The 22,175-nt window shown below is 45.9% G+C and overlaps 1 protein-coding gene across 18 annotated transcripts in view; it reads left to right on the top strand.

Moving 5' to 3' along the window:
- ZFR2 (zinc finger RNA binding protein 2) overlaps window positions 1-12,567 on the top strand; it is a 116,088-nt gene extending 103,521 nt beyond the window's left edge. For 8 of the 18 annotated variants that reach the window (XM_075903333.1, XM_075903332.1, XM_075903327.1 and 5 more), the window contains 4 exons: window positions 1,618-1,713; window positions 6,510-6,621; window positions 7,503-7,600; window positions 9,453-12,566. In XM_075903333.1, the coding sequence (XP_075759448.1) occupies window positions 1,618-1,713; window positions 6,510-6,621; window positions 7,503-7,600; window positions 9,453-9,623 (477 nt within the window). In that variant the 3' untranslated portion in view covers window positions 9,624-12,566. Of the gene's footprint in view, window positions 1-1,617; window positions 1,714-6,509; window positions 6,622-7,502 lie in introns of all 18 variants that reach the window. The other 10 variants (XM_075903325.1, XR_012896744.1, XR_012896743.1 and 7 more) reach the window with 10 other exon arrangements.
- Window positions 12,568-22,175: the final 9,608 nt, after the last annotated feature.

Raw genomic sequence — 22,175 nt, 5'->3', positions numbered from 1 at the left:
TTGTGGGAGTCCGTATCAAAAGCCTTGCTAAAGTCCAGTTATATTATGTCTACTACCTTCCCCACACCCACAGAGCCAGTTACCTTGTCATAGGAGGCAATCAGGTTGCTCAGGTATTACTTGCCCTTAGTGAGTCCATGTTGACTATTCCTGATCACTTTCCTCCCTTTCCTTTCATGATTTTTTCAGGGATTGAGGTGAGGCTGACTGGTCTGTAGTTCCCTGGATTTGCCTTTCCTTTTTTTTAAAGATGGGCACTACATTTGCCTTTTTCCAGTCGTTCAGGACCTCCCCCGATCACCACGAGTTTTCAAAGATAATGGCCAATGACTCTGCAATCACACCAGCCAACTTCTGGATTATGCTGCTCAAGCAAATTCACTTTTGTTTCTCTTGCCTATCCCTTCTTGCATTTATCTCCAGACTTCTCTTTGTCCAGATCTATTCTTCCCGCATCATTAAACTTTGTGAAACTTTGCACTTTTAGAGAGAGGTAAGGGATTGACTCTGAGTACACAAATTTTCAGCAGGACAATAGGGTTATTTTTCATCTCTATATATTATTAATTTAAACACTTGCGATTAATAAATATGTTATCTCTGGAAAGACAAATCCACAGTTTGAGAAGTGCAAAACTAAGCATCTCTGATGTTATCTTCTAGATTGAGCACTGTCTCATTGGGTAGGTAGAGAGATTAACCTAGCCTGGAACCCCATAAGATTGGATCCCTAATCCACAAGCTCATACCAAACTTTTCTTAAACATTACATGAATATATTGTCTCATACTATAGAATTAGAATTTGCAGTCCCTGTTACATTGTAGCTCAAAGATATCTCATCATGGATCATAATTAAAACTCTTTAGATCTATCTTCTTCAAAAAGCATTTTATCTAAAAAATGTGATTTAAATTAAAAACTGATTTTTTTTATTTTTTTTAAATCATTGATTTTTATCCATCCTGGTTCTAGGGGTGGAGTATGGGTGGCCTCACATCAGGCTATTTGGGAAGGCAGAGTCTTCCCCTGTCTATCATTCCCATCTCCATGATAATTAGCACTCTTCAGCAACCCCAAAAGAAAATCAAGAGCTGAATAGATCCTTGAGATACAACAGGCCCATTTGGTCTTTCTCTTGTGAACCATTGGCTCATGGTAAAGTGAAGCCTGCCCTATTGTGATCCTTCTGTACCTGCTTTGTGGATAAGTAGAGGATTTGAATATTCAGAGCTGACAGTCTAATGCCTTTTTCTAGCACTGATGCCACAATTAATGTTTCTTACCTTGGGAGTCCTCAGAATATTGAGTGCAGGTGATGTAGCATTTTAACTAAATGATTGAAAATGGCTAGATAGGTTTGTTTTTTATCCCCTTTGTTTTTGTGTTGTATCTCAGCATTTTTTGGAATGCCAGTGCCTCATTGTATTTCTTACATGGAGTAGTACACAATGGACACTTTGCTCCATATGAAGTTAAATGGTTTAATATTCACATAAGAAGAATACTGACATCAGACTCTTAAGATACTATTAATGAGGTTTTTTTATTGCTTGTATTACGTAAGTGTTTATTGTCTTAGATATTTTATTTTAAGTGTTGTTTCTTTCCCTAAAGGCTAGAGCTAACTGTCTGCAGTCCTGTGTAATTATCATCAGGGTTTTGCGAGATCTTTGCCAACGTGTACCAACATGGGGTGCACTTCCAGACTGGGTAAGGAAACAAGCCTTTTCTGTGACACACTTCCTCTGATTGCTATGATGCAAGACGCTTTTTTGTAGCAACACTGATGATTATTGGGGACTTTGAAATGAAATAAAAGATAAGCTAACCACACAAGTACATTGGATATATAGGGCTGAATCTGTTGACACCAATGACAAAATCTACCCACCTCAGATGGTCTACGTTTACTCTCCCAGAATCTTGGCTGCTGGTGAGTGCAAAGGGTAAGGGTAGATTCCTGCTGACAGTGACACTAGCCCCCACTACAGCCACACTAGTCCCCCAGCCACCTTGGTTGGGGAAAGAGGTGGGGCAGGGCAAAGGGTGGAACCAGTGAAGGGGGTTGTCCTGGCCCTTTTCCATGCTGTGTGGGGGTAATCATGTGACTGGGTCTCTCCTCTGCCAACACATATTTGACCCTGTACATAACAAGAGAGCTGCTTTCAGCAACTGGGAATCGATCCTCTATAGCTTCTTCACCAAAACAAATTTATGTAAAAACATCGAGGAGTCCTGTGGCACCTTATAGACTAAAAGATTTATTGGAGCATAAGCTTTCGTGGGCAAACATCCGACAAAGTGGGTCTTTGCCCACGAAAGCTTATGCTCCAATAAATCTGTTAGTCTATAAGGTGCCACAGGACTCCTCATCGCTTTTGCAGATTCAGACTAACACTGCTTCCCCTCTGAAATGTTTGTAGTTATTCAATTCCAGATACTTTTACAGGGGTGGAGAATATGACAGTTGAGAAATAATTAACACATACGTGCAGTCATCTCAGATTTTCCACTTCTTATCTGGCTATAACATACAGTGCCTCAGCCCATGGCTGCAGGCTGCCTAAGCAGTATGATTCAGCTAAAGCTCTGTGAGAGGAGGTTGCTTTCCTCAGAATGTGAACAGCCACACCGGCATGACTGTAGGCACTATGCACAGGGTTAAATATGTGTTGGCAGAGGAGAGACCCAACCACTTGATTACCCCTGCACAGTGTGGGAAAGGGCCAGGACAACCCCCCCTCTACCCTTTGTCCTGCCCCACCTCTTTCCCCAACCAAGGTGGCTAGGGGGACTAGTGTGGCTGTAGTGGGGCTAGTGTCACTGGCAGCAAGGATCTGCCCCTACCCTCTGCACTCACCAGCAGCCACGGTTCCCTCTAAACTGCGCAGCAGCACAGCCCTAATCAGCCCCACCCAGTCAGGCAGCTCCTGAGCCCCTGGCTGGTCAGGGCTGATTAAGCAGCTGCAGGGCTGTGTTGCTGCATAGCGTAGAACGGGGGAGGGCAATAATTTTTGATAGGGTGCCACTCCCAAGAATTTGGTACGTGGTCGAGGGCCGCACACTTCCATGATATTAATGGAGGAGGTGCGGGGTCTGGGATGGAGGTTGGGTACAGAAGGGAGCTTGGGGTAAGGGAGGCAGTTTTGGACTGGGGCTAAAGGGGTTGGATTGTGAGCTAGGGCAGGGAATTGGGTTGTGAGCTAGGGCAGGAGGGGACTATGATCTGGGGCAGGAGATTGGAGTGCTGGATCTGGAAGGGGATATGGGTACAGGAGGGGAGCAAAGGATTTGGGGATGTGGAGCAGGGGGCAGAGGGTTGGGGAAGGAAGGGACTGGGGTGCCAGAGGTAGGCTCTGTCAGGAGACTTACTGGCCAGCAGCAGTTCCTGAATCAGCCTCCCTGCCTGTCCTCTCTTGCCCTTTTTCCCCCCTCCCGCAGCATAGGGTGCAGCCATGTGCTCTGGAGCCCCTTGTGCTTTATGGCTGCCTGTTATTGGGATTATGCTGGGGATGGCAGCAGCTCCTAAAGCTTCCCCCCGGGTATGTCTATACTAGCCCCCTAGATGGATCTAGGGAGGCTAATGAGGGCAACCGGAATTGCAAATCAAGCCCGAGATTTAAATATCCCATGATTGATTTGCATGTTCCCGGCTGGTCGCCATTTTAGAAATTGACTAGAGGAATACCACCTAATTCGATTTAAGGCTTTATTCCAGAATCCCCTTTCACTGCTGCGCGTAGACGCGGGCAGTTACCTCGGGCTAGTCAGTTTCTAAAATGGCAACCGGCTGGGAACATGCAAATCAAGTGTGGGATATTTAAATCCCGGGCTTGATTTGCAATTCCGGTCGCCCTCATTAGCCTCCCTAGATTGATCTAGGGGGCTAGTGTAGACGTACCCCCTCCCTTCCAGACTCATAGTTTTTAAAAAAAAACCTGCCCTACAGCCACATTTCTGAGCAGTGTGCGGGTGGATTCAGGCAAGCAGGGAGCCTGCCTGAGGCTCCCCGCAGCATCCGTGGGCTGGATCTGGTGGCTTGGCAGGGTGCATTTGGCCTGCGGGCCAAATTTTGCCAAGGCCTAGCTTAGAGGGAACATTGCTGTCAGCAGCAAGGGAAGCAGAGCAAGGTAGCCCTGGTTTGCTTTGCTCCCCTGGCCATGTCGTTTTGGTTCCCGCTGGTGAGAATGGGGGCGATCTCACCCCCTATCCCGGAGCGGCTTGCCAGGAGAGCAAAGTGAGCCTACCTCTGCTTCCCCTGCCGCTGCCAGTGAGCTCTGGGGGGCCAGATCCCCTGCTTCAGGTTTTTCCCCACCCAGCTCCCTTCCCCACTCCCCGAATCATTTCCTCTTTCCACACATGCTCAGTTAACCTGTGATAAGGGGATGAATTGGCTTATTGAAAGAGAAGCACATTTGTTTTCTTCCCATTGCTATCCTTTCTCTTCCAGCTCTTACTGCAGCTGGGAGACTCACATATGATGTGCCCAGAACTGTCTTATTGTGCGTGTATACAATGTCCAGTACAAGGGGACCTTAATCTTGATTGGGAACTTTTAGTGCAGTGTAACTAATACTGATGATTGGACAAGACGTCTAATATAATAGTACTGGACTATTTACCCAGCATTACTTGGGTCCTTGTTTTTCTTCATTTAAATCACTGCTGTTGGGCAGACTAGAGACAAAGGGTTCAGAATGCAGGCTGTGCTGGGGAGAGAAGACTAACCCAACCCTCTCCTACTGCAGCAGCCTGGGGACAGGTGAGAAGCACTTCTCCTTAGCTTCTGCAGCTCCAGGAGGCACAGTTGATGAGGGTCCAGATTCATCTGCTCCCTGCACTCCCCAGCCAAAGAGAAATGCAGTAATCTGCCCTTTCCCCTTGTTCCCTGATGAAGGGGAACAGCCATCAATGCTCCCGTACCAATGGAGGGTGGAAGCTTCAGCCCCGACCCCTGCCCCCCCAGCATTTCTATAAAGGACCTGGGGGTGGGAGGCTGGAGACTGGGGTAGTCCCGGCTGTGGGGGAGTGTCCCCAGCCAGCCCTTTCAACCTGCCTGGTGATTCTCTATTCTCTGTATGGTTTTATGCCTCCCTGTACACGTCGGGGGTGGGGGGAGTTGAAGCTCCCCATGCACAGCCAAACCCTTACCTTGCTTTAAGTTCTGATAAGAGGAAGTTGTATGCCAAACTTGGTGGTCGTAGCTCTTATTGTTAGGAGGAGTTGTTGGACAGGCAGGCAGAGAGACAGACTCGCTCATCCACAGACAAACTCTGTCAAATTCATAGTAGATTAGACTCATATAAACATAATAGAATCACTGGATAAAAGGTGACATGAATTTCACTGGTTGGCTTTTCAAACTAATGTAATTAAGAAGTGATGATAAACTTGAACATTTATTGGCACTTTTTTAAAAATAGCAGGGCTATTGTCAACTAATAAATAACCAAAGAAACCATGCAAGAGCAAGTCTAAATGATCCCATGGAGCCTACAGTGGTCCATATTCTTTGGTCAGTCCTAATTTTCCTAAGAAAGTGACCAGACTGCTGTAAAGACTCGAAATCAGGGGTCGACAACCTATCGCTCGTGAGCCAAATATGGCTCACTAAGGAGCCGCATATGGCTCTTTTGAAGCTCAAGCCCAGCCCCCACTTGTTTCCCCCCACAGCAGGGAGCCTGCGCTGGCGGGTACAGCAGACCAGGGCAAAACAAATCAGCTGCAGACACAGCAGGGAGCCCCCAAACACCCTCCACTGCTTGCCCCACCCCCGCACACCTCTCAGAAAAGCAGCTGCCGGGCCGTTGGTGTTCCACACAGTGGAAGAGAGTGGTGCTTTATGGTTGCTTCCAACAATCCCGTCGGCCAGTTCTGGCCAATGGAAGCAGCCTGTTTCAAGAACAGGCAGCGCACGATGCACCACTCCCATCTCCCCTCAGGCTCTTATTCACAGGGCACGTGGTCCTGCAGCCTGTGGAGGGGAGAGGGCAGAGCATGGCTCTTTGCTGACCACTTGTTATGAATTTTGATGTAGTTTGCTTCTTTGGTTTGAAAAGGTTGCTGACGCCTTCTCTAAATGCAGAACTCCATCACGTAATTTGTTAGAGAATTTCTAGAAATAAGTTAGTGGCCAACTCTGAACTGAGCTCTTAAGCTCAGCCTTGGATAATTCTATTTGGCCGTTTTCTTTTGTAAGTAATTTTTGGTGACAAGTAAAATGGTTTTATTATTATTTTCATAGCACAAGTAGACAACTTGTTTTTTTGCAGGAGCTTAGATGATAGTGATGGTTTTACAAGGCTACCTTAGCAGTATCTTAAATTTAGTTTCAAGGAACTAAAAAGTAATACGGCCCTAAGAAAATAGTTGTCTTTGCCTTCTGCAGAGGCTGCCAGCCTCTTTTGGAACAGGACACAGCATTGCTTTTATTTTTAAAAAATTGTGGTGTATTTTATCTTCATTCTCTCATTTAAAATTCAATCCTGATTGTGTCCTTCCTACAGGCAATGGAACTTCTAGTAGAAAAGGCTTTAAATAGTGCAACGATTCCTTTAAGTCCTGGAGATGCCATGCGCCGTGTTCTTGAATGTGTAGCTACAGGAACACTCTTGATGGGTCAGTTCTAAACTAATATCTTTCATGTTGCTCCACAGATGGACTGTGTCATCTGTATTGTCATTCTGTGGCACGTTACATTTTTTATGGTTTCCCATGAACAAGTGTGAAAGTATGACTGTTGGAATACACTTTGTCCACTACTGATCCGAGGACTCAGTGGTTCTCGTAGCTTTTCTTTCAGAAAATGGCAGATGTGTTGTGCCTTTTTTATTGGTGGAAGGAATTGATTATTTTTTATTTTGAAGTACTTAAAATAAGGATGTTAAATGGCAGTTACCTAGCTAATCATATAGTCGATGCAGTTTGTGGATAGGACCACTCTGCAGTGGGGGAGTTGGCTTGAACTGAGACTGAGTAATTCTGGGTCCCGGCTCACACTGAGTCCAGCAGCCTCTGTTCGTGGCGGACAGCCATGGCCACCACAAACAGGAGCTGCTTGGCAGCAGCAGTCCATGGCCACAGGGGGGCCAAGCTCCCCAATGGGACCCCTGCGGACAGGGGCTGTTTCGCAGCAGCCTCCCCTACCCCCCGCAGAGACAGTGCTGGGGGGAACCGGTTTTTAAGACAGCTCCCTCCAGCACCGGCTCCTGCTCTCCCCTTTCTTGCTGCCTCTGATAGAAATGTGAAAATCCAAGCATTCTGTGCCAGTCCCTAAGAATCCAGAAAGGAAATTGAATAGCCAGATTTCCTTGTTGAAGTTGAATGAAGTGCAAAAAAAGTAACCAAATTGCATAACTTGTGAAAAGCAGTGTCAGTAATACTGGAACCAACACTACATTAAGAAATTATGTAAATGTGATTTTTATTAAGCATCTTTTTCTAAAATCCCGATCATAGTGTATTTTAGTGTTGTGACTCCTCCTTCCCCTTGCTTTCAGATGGACCTGGGCTACAGGATCCCTGCGAAAAAGATGAAATGGATGCTCTAGAGACTATGACCAGTCAGGAAAGAGAGGATATTACAGCCAGTGCCCAGGTAGATAAGATAGTTATTTCTAATAGCACTGAGAAGGAAACTTCCATAAAAACATTCTGCAAAGTGAGGCATCTGGTATACTTTGGCATTTGAAGTTACTATGTCTTTTCCAGCTACAGAACCCATGGTAAGGGGCAATCTCTGGTTTGCGATTGTATGTGTTTGTGATCCCAAAAGCCATGTTGTTAACTCTGACCATGAAAGCTTCATCTAATTTATACACTTTTTAAAAATAAAGAAATACATCAATATGAAAAATATGTGACATGAAAAAATAAAGTTGCCTTCAAAGAGAGGTAAGTCACTTTCAGTATTACATTTATCCCCAAGTCTCCCTGTCCATTTATTTTTCTATTTTCAAAAAGCTTTTCTCTCCTGAGTAGGTTGGAGGGAGTAGGGCAGAGCTACTCAACTTTGGAAGCGCCAGGGCCACAATGCTACTCTCAGCACATGCCGAGGGCTGCAACTTAAGTGTGCTTGCATATACATTCAAATATGTATGCAAATAGTTTCACACTGATGGGCATGAATACCAAGATTAAGCCTTAAGCCACGGCACCAAACGTGGCCAGTGTGAGCCAGTCGGCACCTCTCAGGCTCTGCCCGCAAGGCTAAGCAGCCAGCACTTCCCACAATCCCCGGCTCTCCTGGCACCTCCTCTCCAGGGGTTAGAAATGCCGACACCCCGTACCTGTCTGTTCCAGCTAGCCGGTCTGCTTGCTTACCCTGCTTGCTTGGGAAACACCTCACCGTTGTGAAGCAAGTTCCCAGTGGAGGCCATGTTCAAAGCATCCCACCTGTGAGCCGTGTGTTGAGCCCCACGTAAACCCAAACTGCACTGTGGGCCGCAAACAAACACGTGTTGAGTAGCCCTGGATTAAGGGGTAAATACATAAAGACACGGGCAAACTGCCTGTGTGAAACTAGTGACACAGAATTGTCAAAATAAATGCAATGAAAAAATTATTTTTTGTTCTCTAATCTTGTTAGCTATCTTTGGTGCTTAGTGTAACAGTATCAAATATAAATCCATGTATTCTTAATACTTTTTAAAATGTGCACAACCATATTTCTGTATAACTATTATTAACTTTCTTAATGATTTGCATGGTAATTCTTCTTCACATCAACCAGCAATAAAAGCTGGCAATTTCATCAGATTTTATGTGGAAAGGCAAGCTGTGGGCTGCATTTTCTGTTTTTTGCATCTAAAATCTGTTTCTACTGGCCACATAAAAGTAATGGCATTAATATCAGTCAAAGATTCTTGGGATGTTGGCAGATAATGTAATGCAATTTTAAAATTTAAAAAAATCCTCTTGCAAGCCAGACAGCACATAGTAGAAAAAATTAAAAATACTTTTAGTTTATTAGCTTTTGTCTAATGTCTCCAGTGCAGCAGGCTGAAGTCATATACTTGATTTAGGAATTCACAATGATTCTTTTACTAAACAAAGGAGAGTAGTTTTTAGGTCTTAGTTAGGCTTTGAGAACATCTTTTTAAGATCTAGAAACTATTGTAAAGATTTTCATTGACTTCAGATTTTGGATTAGGACGAACATTTTTAGGCCTGATTATTCAGAGGAATTGATTAGCTCAGCTTCCACTGATTTGAATTGAAGTTATGAACTCTCAGCAGCTTTTCAATAAGGTATTTATATTTTTATATCTGTCCTTGATATTTAGAATGTTTTGTCATCATTAACTTTAAACTCCATCCTGTAGGATGGTGGTTAAAGGCTGCTATACACAGAAGGTACTGTAGGCTATGTAGTACTAGCCATGTCATGCCTACACCTATCTTGTCAATGTTTCTTCTGTCCTTAATGTTTCTTTTCCTTCCTCCTCTAGCATGCTTTAAGGATGCTAGCTTTCAGGCAGATACACAAAGTACTTGGAATGGACCCTTTGCCACCTCCTAAAAATAGACTTAATGTACGCAACAGAAAAAGAAGACGAGACACCAGTGAGCCAGTCGAGGGCAACAGGAAGAAGGACAAAAAGGAGGAATGTGATGCCTAACCACTGTTGTCGCCTTTACTAAGATAAAGTTCATCTGACTTTAATTTTTATATATAAATATGAGTTTCTGTTTAGTCTTCGACATTTGGCAATTTTAATGTTTTTCCCCTTGAAATAACGTGGTGTAGATTTGTTCTAAATTGTGCTTAAATCATTTCAAAAATTTAATCATTCCATAAAAGTAAAGTTGATTATGGCAATAGTCCCTCTTCCTCTATTACATTCCCTTCCCATGCCCTCCCCTGAACTCCAGAAGAAACCCTCCCACAGCAAAATAGGTAGGCTGAGGCAGGCATTTAAAAAAAACTCTGGTATTTCTCTTAAGCTTTAAATATGTCCCATGATATGTAAAGGAAAACACAAACTTATTGGGTTCGCATCTTTACAAACACTTCCTTGTTCATATTACATTCCCAGCATGAAATTGGAGTCATTTTCTAGCTGGATCTGTAGTGTCTGTTTGAAATTGACAAGTTTGAGACTTTGGGAGAAGAAGGATCCTTGCACTTTGTGGGCTTCCCCTTTGGGGCAGTGAAGCGAATGCTGCATTGTAAAGAGTTACATAAGCTACTCGCTCAAAGCCATTTTTGGCAAAGCAGCCAACTTGTCTGTAAATGACAGTGGGCAGTAGAAATGAGAGTGTCCGAAATGTTTAATTCCCTTGGGTTACAATTCTCCATGATACAGAACACAATGTACTTAAAAACACCGCTATAAAACATGCTGTCTAAACCTAAAAAGAGAGAGGGGGTGAAAAACTAGAAGGATTTCTCCTGTTTGATATTGTGGTTTGCAGCTTTGCATAGCTTTTTCTCTTCCAGGAAAGCATTAAATATGTGCCAGTAGAGGTGACACTCTAAACAGTCTGAAGCAGAAGTGCTAAGAACAGGGTCAGATGCTAACTGTTACTTGACAATGTAATCACTAATCACAGATATTCTCTACATACCAATTAGTGCCTTCTAAAGAGAGGTGATCAGGACTGTCATGGGGGAAAAGCTGCTTTAAAAAAAATCTGCACAGTTTGACATTTAGTCTATTTTTAAAGCCAGAAGTTTCTCCTCAGTACCTCTCACAAAATGTCAGGCTTTGATAGCTCTGCTTTCTTGGGCTACCATCCTGTAAAATCTACTGATGCTGAGCAAAGGAAGGGTGTTCTAGCTGCACTAATAGAAATGGGGTGAGGAGGTTGGTCTCAGCACTTGTGCAGTCAGGCAGCTCGTCTGGGAAAGCTGATTGCCAGCATTGGGCAGCCAGTAATTGATTGGATCAACCTGTTTCTATGTGAAGGGTTTCTCAAATTGATTGCCCAATGGGATTTTTTTAAAGAACTTTTATTTTGACAATGTTGTGTTCTAGGGTCACATGACACAGTTCATTTTGTTATTTTATTTTATTTGTGTTTAAAGAATGGCCTGTAGTGTGGCTTTAATATTTGAATGTCTTTGTAGTGCTATCTGGAATAAAAGAAAAATTAAAAATAAAAAAATAAAGGAGTTACGCTTCAATTTTTCTATGTAACGTCTAGTGTTTAACCAGTAAATTCCACTAGCAAAGTGATCACCTAACTTTTCAGAGTTGCACTCCCCTCCCCCTTTGCTCAATCCATCTTCCATGGCTCCTGACTGGAATATTGGTATAAAAGGATTCTGCTTGCTCAGGAAGAGGAAAAAGGAAAAAAAGATTTTACCTTATATACTTACGGTATATACACTTGGATTGAGGTCAAGATAGACATAGGAGATTGACTTGTTCAGAGTCTCTGGGTGTAAAAAATAAGGGTGATGTCATGGTATGGATATACTGCAGACCACCTAACCAGAAAGAAGAGATGGGTGAGATTTTTTGTTTGTTTGTTTGTTTGTTTAGAACAACTAACAAATTCATCCAAGGCACAGGACATGGTGGTGATGGACTTCATAGGACTTCAACTATCGAGACGCCTGTTGGGAGAAAAAAACCACAGCAGGGCACAGATTATCCAAAAAGTTCTTGGAATGTATTGGAGAACTTTTTTTTATTTCAGAAGGTGGAGAAAGCTACTTCTAGATTTAATTTTAACAAATAGGGAGGAACTGGTTGAGAATCCGAAAGAAGGCAAGTTGGGTGAGAGTGATCATGAAATGAAAGTGTTCATGAATCACTAAGGAATGTTAGGCGGGAGAAGAGCAAAATAAAGATAATGGATTTGAAGAAGGCAGACTTTAACAAACTCCGGGAGTTGGTAGGTAAAGTCCCTGTGACGGACCCCCTATGCTTTAAAAAATTGACTTGTGGATACAGATGTGCCTAACTCAAAGATGTTTTGGACAAATTCTCTCATGTAACCTATAGATTTTCCTGTCATAATCTGCTGTATCTATATATCTTATTTTTGTGCATGTATCATTCTTATGTGTAAAGTTACATATATGGAGTATGGAATGCTTTACGATTTTGGAATGTTTTACGATTTTGGAAAACCATCAGGAGTGTTTCCAATGCTGGGACGCTTCCATGTCTGGGGAATCATATGTAAACACCCTCTTTTATCCTTTAAGTCTTAGCAGTAGTTGGTTTTAGGAAGTCAAGTGACTGGCCAGGTAACTTCCCCATGTAAAAGGGTATGCATAAAAATAATGGGAAGGTTAGCAGGGTCTGTGTGTGGCTGGAGTGGCACACCCAAGGGAATGAATCCAAGACCCCAGGAAAAGGGAACGTCCCTGGTTTGAAGGCTTAGCTGGAACAGGAACAGTTTGAGTGAGTTTGTAAGAAGGTTTTAGTGTCAGAATTAGATAAGCGTTTTCTGTTGGTTTACGTTTGTAATTTACTTTGCTCTGCCTGTTCTCACTTATAACCACTTAAATCCTACTGCTTGTACTTAATAAAATCACTTTTATGTACTGTCAAGCCCGGAGTAAATAATTGTTATCTGAGGGAGCAATCAATGTGCACATCCTCCTTTTATTAAAGGGGGCTTACCTAAATAATGCATTTGGGGCTCTGATCCCATTTGGGGAGTAGTATCCTGGGAAGCTGGACCCCAAACTGACTTTTCCTTGGACCTGAAGAGTTTGTGTCTGTATTGCTTCTCGGGGGGGCGGGGAGTAATTTCAGCTCTGTACCTTGGCTGGGGGAGATCAGCAGAGCTGGCCCAGCAGGACAGGGTAGCAAGAAGCCCCAGAGAGCAGGAAGGTGAGTGTCAGTGACCTTGTCAGCACTCTGGGAAGCCCCCCCAGGCGTCTTCTGTGTCTATACCCCGTCACAGTCCCACTGGAAGCAAGTCCAAGAGGAAAAACAATTGAAGACTATTGACATTTTTTTCAAATAGACTTTATTAAGAGCACAAGAGCAAACTATTCCTAGAAAAGATAGAAAGTCTGGCAAGAGACCACCCTGGCTTAACCAAGAGATCTTGAATGATCTGAAAATCAAAAAGGAGCTCTAAAGAGAGGAAACAAGGTCACATACAAGGGGTGAATGTGAATACATAACACACTATTAGAAAGGCCCAGGCACGAAACAAGCTCAGTCTAGCTAGACACATAAAGGGCAACAAGAAAATGCTCTACAAATACATTAGAAACGAGGAAGACTCATAGGGCAGACTCACCATCATGGCGCCTCCAGCTGGTTGCTCTGGGAATTAGCTTGTTGACTCGCTGGATGCCTCCCTCAAGCTGGTGTCTCCCCTGCCCTCTCTAGTCCATGCCACGTGTGTCATTTATGGACCTCGGCGTCCTCTTCAGAATACTGCCCTCCAGCAGTGCCCATTCCAGTGTCTGAGCCCCCTTCCAGGAGTGGGTGTTTTTCCTGCTTGCACTCCAGGATCCGATCCTCCCCTCCCCAGGGCACTCTGTTCTCTTCCCAGGGAGCACCCAGTTCCCTTGTACCCACCTTGCCTCAGTGACCCACTGCCAGTCTTCATCTAGCCCCTGCCTCGGGCAAACTGCACCTGGAATGTCCACTCATCACTGGCAAAGGAGTGTGGATCCGCTGCCTTTGCCTAACCTGGCTGCCTCCCCAGCCCTGCTCTACCTCCAGGAAGCCTCCTGCTTCCCTGGCAGTCATACTCTCTACTGCTCTGTCTCCAGAGTAGCAGTCAGTTCTCCCTCTCCCTCCAGGAGTCCTTCTTTACATAGCCCGCGGCTGGGCCCACATTAGCAAGAACTGCCTCCACTGGGACTTCGCGCTCAGCCCTTGCTCAGGGCTGGGGTTTTGCCTTTAAAGGGACAGTGCAGGGCAAACACCCTCTCACAGAGACCAAGAAAAGCTTAGGACTGTAGAGTAGAAAACAGTAACAGAAAATGTGGAAAGTGCAAAGATCCTTAATGACTTCTTTGTTTTGGTTTTCATCAAGAAGGTTGGTGATTGGAAGCCTAACAAAGTGAATGCCAGCACAAATGAGGTAAGCTCAGAAGTTAAAATAGGAAAAGAAAAATTTAAAAATTATTTTGATAAGTTAGATGTCTTCAGGTCACCAGGGCCTCCTGAAATGCATCCTAGAATACTCAAGGAGCTGGTTGTGGAGCTGCCTAAGCTATTAGCTATCATCTTTGAAAAGGCATGGAAGATGAAAGAGATTCTAGAAGACTGCAAGGGGAAATATATTGTCTATTTATACAAAGGAAAATAAGGACAACCCAGGAAACTACAGACCAGTCATCTGTGCTAGGAAAGAGCAAATAATTAAGGAATCCATCTGCAAACATCTGGAAGACAATAAGATAAGTAACAGTCAGCATGGATTTGTCAAGAACAAACCATTCTGATAACTTTGATAGGTTAACAAGCCTTCTGGATAAGGGGGAAGTGGTTGATGCAGTATGCCTAGACTGTAGTAAATAATTGGATACAGTCTTGCATGACCTTATCAAAAAACTAGGTAAATAAACCTAGATGGGGGCTATTATAAGGTGGGTGCATAATTGTTTGGCTAGCCATTCTCAGGAAGTAGTTATCACTGGTTCACAATCATGCTGGAAGGGCATAACAAGTAGGGTTCCGCAGGGATCAGTTTTGGGAATGGATCTGCTCAATATCCAATGATTTAATGCAATGGCATAGAGAATATGCTTATAAAGTTTGTGGACGATACCAATCTGGGAGGCAACTGTCTAAGGAAGGAGTACTGTGGATATGGATCTAGGGGGTTCACAGAGGGCCACAAGGTAAATGAGTCAACAGTGTGTAACACTTTCAAAAAAAGCAAACATCGTTATGGGCTGCATTAACCGGAGTGTTGTGAGCAAGACACGAGAAGTCATTCTCCTGCTCCACTCTACACTGATTAGATCTCAACTGGAGTATTGTGTGCCATTTTGGGCACCGCATTTTCAGGAAAGATGTGGACCAATTGGAGAAAGTTCATAGAAGAGCAACAAAAATGATTAAAGGTCTAGAAAACATGACCTATGAGGGAAGATTGAAAGAAATCGATTTGTTTAGTTTGGAAAAAAGAAGACTGAGGCCATGTGTACACCATGAGATGAGGTCAAATCTACTATGGTGGATTTCTGGTCAAAGGTCAAAGGTCCACGTCTCCACTGCGGGGAAGAATTCAAAGTAGTTTGAAGTAACGTGTCCCCATTAGGGCAACTGCCATCAACTTTGAGAGTGATGCACTGTGGGTAGCTATCCTCACAGTTCCAGTGCTGCTTTGCATTCTGGGTTATGCTCCCAGTGTACACTGGGACCAAAACTTTGCAGCAGGTGGTTATGAGTTCATGTCAGCATCCCATAATGCACTCGTCTTCTCCCTCCCCCCTTGATTGAGATCAATGGTTGCCCATGCAGATGCCATATTAGTGCAATCATGGGTCCCGTTTTGCATCATACCATTGTGATATTGATGTCTACCTTGGTGGGCCTAATGGTGCAATATGTTGAGAGCATAAGCACAGCACACCAGGAAGAGTATGAGGTGGAGAAATCTCCAGCTCTAGGTGCCATGGTAACACTGTACAGGCAAGCCCTTGCATTCAGAGAATCATAGAACATTAGAACTGGAAGGGACCTTGAGATTTCATTGAGTCCAATCCCCTGTCCTCAGGGCAGGATCCAGTATCGTCTAGACCAGGGGTGGGGCCACGCACGAGCCGCGCGCCCGGGGGCGGGGCCACGCACGAGCCGCGCTCCCGGGAGCGGGGCCACGCACGAGCTGCGCGCCTGGGGCAGGGGCCGGCAACGCACCCTGGACCGGCACCGCGCATGGGCCGTGCGCCCGGGGCCGCCCACAAGCCACGCGCCCCAGGCCGGCACCGCACATGTGCCCTGGGCCGGGGCTGGGGCCGCCCACGCGCCCCGGGCCAGCCCTGCACATGTGCCGCGCGCCCAGGGGAGGGGCCGCCCATGCGTCCCGGGCCTGGAGCCGGCACCATGCGTGTGCCGCGCGCCGGGGGCGGGGCCAACCCAGATGTTCCAGCGGGGGCCCAGAAATCCCCCGGCGGGCGCCATGGCGCCCGCGGGCACCGCGTTGGGGACCACGGGTCTAGACTATCCCTGATAGATGTGTATCTAACCTGCTTGTCAGCCGACGGTCAGGGCTCCCTATATCTGTCCCTTAAGACCGGCTGAAGTTCTTTTAAATTGTGCCTGGTTCTGTTACAGCAACTGAAGGAGTCAGGTTAAAACTTAAACAGTTGCAGGTTTATTTGAGGAAGCTTATAAATCATATGGTTGCAATGGCTATTGCTCTATTTCTTAACTGCTAGCAAAATATAGATCTTAAAAATGGTTACAAAGAAGATAAAGATAGAAAAATAGAAATAATGGTACCAGGTAACAGCTTACTCTTTCTATGTGTACACTTAAGACAGAGGACCACATCCAGGTACAATTTTTACCCCCTTCTGTGCCTCTCGACTCCAGCATGTCAGGCCAGGGCCGGTCCCTCAATTCCTAGGAAAGACGAAAATACGAGGTGGGCGTCCCCATAGAACCTCAGGAGGTCAAACACCTAACCCGACCAGCAGGTAGAGGGTAGAATGACACTCAAAGTGAGTGTGTGCTGGGCCCATCTTTTATACTCATGGGGTCACGTATTTCTCTTTCTTGTCTGTCATGCCAAATGGGGCTGGTCTGTCTTTTGTGAGACCAGTTCTTACAAGGGAGTTGTGAACTTAATTTACACTTGTAAGAGAGAATTGAGATGATTACATTGGAAGTACGGGACATTCTTTTCTCAGTGGGGGATTCCTCTCCCAGGGACTGTGTGTTCGTATCAACATGGCTGCCAGCCGGGCACACTCGCATATCCTGATCTTGCATCAAAGCAGATCAAAGCTTAATGGCTATGCTGATTGCCTTAATCGCTCTCTCTCTCCACATATCTGTTTTTTTCAGCTTCTCAGGATCAGATGAGCCAGCATAGACTGCTGATTTTACTGCTCTTTCTCTGCCCTGTATACTTCAGAGAGGCAAATAAGATGGATGAGATGGGGGGGGGGGGCTGTCTGGCTACGCTGCTCTTACATGGAAATGGAACAACAGTCAGCATTCAATCCTGTTGACCCATTTGAATGCTGTTGCTGTGAGTCTGTGCAACTGGGGGGACCACATTGTGATGCAGCTATGGGATGGGCAGCAGTGGCTGCAAAACGTCTGAATGCACAAGGCCACTTTCACGGAATTTTTCAAACTGCTTTCCCCCACCATGAAGCGCAGAGACCCGCTCTGACTGTAGAGACGCACACGGCAATTGAGACCCGCTCTGACTGTAGAGACGCACACGGCAATTGAGACCCGCTCTGACTGTAGAGACGCACACGGCAATTGAGCCCCGCTCTGACTGTAGAGACGCACACGGCAATTGAGACCCGCTCTGACTGTAGAGACGCACACGGCAATTGAGACCCGCTCTGACTGTAGAGACGCACACGGCAATTGAGACCCGCTCTGACTGTAGAGACGCACACGGCAATTGAGACCCGCTCTGACTGTAGAGACGCACACGGCAACTGTCCTATGGAAGCTTGCAATGCCAGAGAGCTACAAGTCAGTTGGGAAGCAGTTTGGAATGTGGAAATCTACAGTGGCTGGTGGTGTAATCCAAGTACCCAACGCAATCAATACCATTCTGCTACAGAGGGTAGTGACTCTAGGAAATGTGGATGCCACAGTGGATGGGGCAATAGATGGAGCACGCGTCCCCATCTTGACCCCTGACCACCTTGCCAAGGAGTGTGTAAACCACAAAGGGTACTTCTCCATGGTGCTGCTGGTGCATTGGTGGATCACCAGGGTTGTTTCACTGACATCAGCATGGGATAGTCAGGAAAGTGTGTGACGTGCACATCTTTAGGAACTCCTGCCTCTTCGGAAAGATTCACAGTGGAACTTTTTTCCTGGACTGGAAAATCAGAATCGGAGAGGTGGAAATGCCAATGATGATCCTTAGCGACCCAGCTTACCCTTGCTCTCATGTTTCATGAAGCTGTACATAGGCAGCTGTACATAGTACAGTAAGGAGCATTTCAACTATAGGCTGAGCAAGTGCAGAATGGTAGTTGAATGTGCTTTGGGGCGTTTAAAGGGAAGATTTAGGAGTTTGCTGACTGTTAGTCCACAGCGAATGCAACATTCCCTTTGTGGTGACAGCCTGTTGTGTGCACCATAATCTTTGCAACAGCAAGGGGGAAAGTTCTCTGTCAGGGTGGAGGGGCTTAGGGAGAGTGCCTACCCAGAGACGTTGTGCAACCAGACACCCGGCGACAAGGAGAACATGGCGCAGTCTTTTGAAAGGGAGTTTTTATGAATGGCCAGTTTTGAGAAACATGCACATTGGTCACCTTCATGCACAGTTTGCTTGTAATCCCACCCCACCCCTGTAGTACAAGCAATAAAGAGACTTTTTCAGAGATCGTGTGTTTTTATTTAGGAAAGACAGTAGGGAAAGAAAAGAAGCTCATGGTGGGAACCCAAAAGGGGGAGAAGCGGGGAGACTCAGGAATGCAAGGACTGTCTTTTGCATCCCAAGGCCCTGGAGATTGACTCTGAGGCTGCCTGCTCCGTGTCCTGGGACTCCTGGGGGTAGAGGCTATGGAACTGGGTGAGGAGGGAAAGTTATTTTGCATGGGGTAGAGGGGATTCGAGGTGGGAGAGGATTCTTCTCTTGGCACCCTGTCAGGGAGCCAATGATTTTTTTCATATTGCCTCGCTTGCAGTTCCCTCCATGCTTTCCTGTCCTGCCTCTCCACCTGCATCTTCTCCAAGACCATCTTCCTCCACTTCGTTTGCTTTCCTTGTCCTTTTTTGCCTGCAGATCTGTGCCACGTGGACAGCTAGTGGAGCCAGCGGAGTGTGCAGGAAGCTGCCTGCTGTTCCCTCTGTAACGAAAAGTTACAACTGCACACATTACAGAAGATAATCCTGGGGCAGACTAACAGAACACAGAAGATACATTGTGTTAAACCTAACACTGTGAAGGTCTCTGTAAAGAGAATGGAGATGTGTTTTGTGCGAGTTTTGTTTTAAAGTGGTCACTGTACAGCAGTAACAGTTCTTGGGGAGCATCTGGACTCAGGGTTTGAAGGAAGGTTAGGCATGGTAAGGGGCTGCCCCAGTGCATGGTCCTTCAGGTGGGAAGGGAAGATGGAGTCTGGTCATGCTGGAAGGGCAGAGTGGCTTCTCGCTCTGTGTCTGACTCTCGTGGCTTCTCAGGGAGTGCTGCTTTCCTATCCTGCGGGAGCCTGCGGTGGGAGAGGGAAAGGGGATGAGATCCGGTCATGCTGGCCGGGCAGCATGCAACTGGGAGGATGGGAGGGAGGGAGGAAGTGAGGGAGTGCCAGAAGCTGAAGACATGCTGGCAGCAGCGAATAGCTTCCCCTTCTCCATCCAGGTTGCCATGCACGATATCAGTCTTCTCTGAATCATACAGAGGGATAGGGAGCTGATTGACTGAATTTGGCCATAAATTGGGCCTTATGCTGCAATGCTTTGTGGTTCAGTGATGCCAGACCACGTCCCGCTAGCTTGGCACGGGAAGGGGTCCTACCGTGGAGGACAGAATAAGGTTGGCCTCCCCAGAAACCTTGTTCAAAGAGTTCCTATGTGAGAGCTTCAAGGAGATGTGCAGGGAAGATTCCCGCACCATCGAAGGAAACAAGCTGTTCCGGGCCTCCCCACGCTGTGTAGGCCCTGAGTACAGCGCACATCACACCCAACTGCCGTAACCTGCTTGTAAGAAAAAAATTGTGAACTCACCAGAAGTGCCCTCTGTGGGATTGGTGCTCAACTGGGAGCTGTCCTGAGAGGAGGGGATAGGCTCCAACATAAAAAAATGTGGCTCTTGCTGCTCTCTGGCTGGCCTTCTGCCATGGTTACCACGCTGTCCTCCATGCTGCTGCCAGGAGTGTCCTTGCCATACTCCACAGTCAGGCTTGGGAAACCGATCAGGTCCCCATCCCCACCCCCAGAATTGCATGCAGCTGAGCGTAGAAAGGGCATGTGTGCAGTGATGCCCTAGACCGTCCATTCGCCTCCTTTGTTTTATGATAGAACTGCCTGAGCTACTTTATTTTAACTCTGCATTTCTGGGCGTCCCTGGCGTATCTTTTCTCCACCATGGCCTTTGCGACTTTCACATAGCTAGCGACATTTCTTTGCTGGTTCAGAGCTCAAAGAGAATGGATTTCTCTCCCCACACCTCAATGAGATCCAAGCTCTCCTGCATACTCCATGCTGGCACTCTTCTGCATCCCTGGGAACTGGAGCTCATGAGACTTGAAGTCATGGCTACCCATGCTGCTCGGCCACACAGGAAATGAAATCAGACTTTCCCAGGGCTTTTCCAGTTCACAGAGAGCAGTTGAGGCAAAAGTTCTGGCCAGAGCAGTCAGAGCAGGGCATGGTGGGATGCTTCCCAGAGGCCAAGAACCTCAACTTTCTCCACGCTGGGTCTATTCTACCGTAAATTTAACCAGCAAGTTTGAGGACTGTTACTTCTCATGAAATAAGGAATACCCAACACTGACTTCAGCAGCCCTTACGGTTGACAAGACAAACCTGGTAGTGTGGACATACTGTTGAGAAAATCAACCTTATACAGCTACATTCATTGTAAACTTCTAATGTAGACCAGCCTGAGAGGGGACGTAACAGCTCTCAAGTACCTAAAAGAGTGTTACAAGGAAGAGGGAGAAAAATTATCCTCTTTAACATCTGAGGATAGGACAAGAAGCAAGAGGCTCAAATTGCAGCAAGGGAGGTTTAGGTTGGACATTAGGAAAATCTTCCTAATTGTCAGGGTGGTCAAACACTGGAATAAATTGCAAGAGGGGTTGTGAACTCTCCATCACTGAAGATTTTTAAGAGCAGATTAGAAAAACACCTGTCGGGGATGCGCTAGATGGTGCCTGGCACTGCCATGAGTACAGGGAACTGGACTTGTTGATCTCTTGTGGTCCCTTCCAGTTCAGTATTCTATGATTCTGTGGGGTAAGGAGGCCACAGCTGGGTGTGGGCACCACCCAGCTCCACCATGCAGCCCAGACCACAGTGGGAGCTGGCAGCTTTGCCCATGACTGGGTATGGTTCCACTCCTGACCCCAATCTTGACCCTGGGCTAGGAGAGGAGCTGCAGCCAGGCTGTGGTGGGGGCCAACTGCCGGGCATGGAGCCGAGTCTTAAGACGAAGCCAGGCAGGTGGATTGAGTCCCTGGCTAGGGATGGGGTGGAGCTGGGTGCTTGTTCTTCCTGCTTCCTATGAGACTGGCCCTACCGCAGTCCCGCAGAATGTTTGTGTGCCCGATGGTTTGAGGACCTCTCGACTAGCAAGTGATTACAAGTCCGGTAGGTGATTGGATAGATGGTAATTATCCCAAGCTCTCATCACTTCAACTTCACACTCAGATACTCATTAAACCTGGTTTGTACAAACTCCATTAAAAGTTTGGTTTGGGTTTTTAGCATTCAGCATTTTAATCTCAAAAGCAAATTCTTGGATTATGTTTTAACTAACTGGAAAATACTTGATCTGTTCACCATTAAATAGAACCCAGCTGTGCTTCCTGTTAAACGCACATTCAGTTGCTTTTTTCTTTGCACATCTGGGGAAAAGACCTATAATCTCAAATTAGAGTGATTTTTCTCTCCAAGCAAACAGGTCAATTGGAATTCCTACGAACAAAGGTTTTGGTTTATATTAGTCAGTCCTGGGGGACTCTGCAGTTTTACTCTGGCTCCAAATGCAGCAATTGCAGAATTCCCCCAGCACTAGAAATGGATGGATTGACTGCAGCTGATGATGCATTCCTTAGGATGAGCTAAGGTCCTGACCTCCAAGAAAACAGTGTGGTGATAATCTTGGGAGGAGTAGAATTATTGCTTTCCATGCCAAGGTGCTACAGAAATGCCATATTCAAGTTGCTGTCAGTCTGCAAGGCAGTTCAGGGAACAGTAGCAAACACAGAGGTTCTTCCCGTGCTTAGACCTTCTTTGGTTTGATTTGCATTCTGCTTTTTAGGCAGTTGTGACCTATCAGAGTTATTTTGCTAGCTGATTGGCATATCTTCTAGAAGATTTCCTTCAGTAACCAAGTAGCTCAGTGTTTTGTGTTAATGAGGAAATGAGTTT

This window comes from Pelodiscus sinensis, chromosome 19 (assembly GCF_049634645.1).
Source record: "Pelodiscus sinensis isolate JC-2024 chromosome 19, ASM4963464v1, whole genome shotgun sequence".
Lineage (NCBI taxonomy): Eukaryota > Metazoa > Chordata > Testudines > Trionychidae > Pelodiscus > Pelodiscus sinensis.
This window is presented reverse-complemented; position numbering and strand designations above follow the sequence as displayed.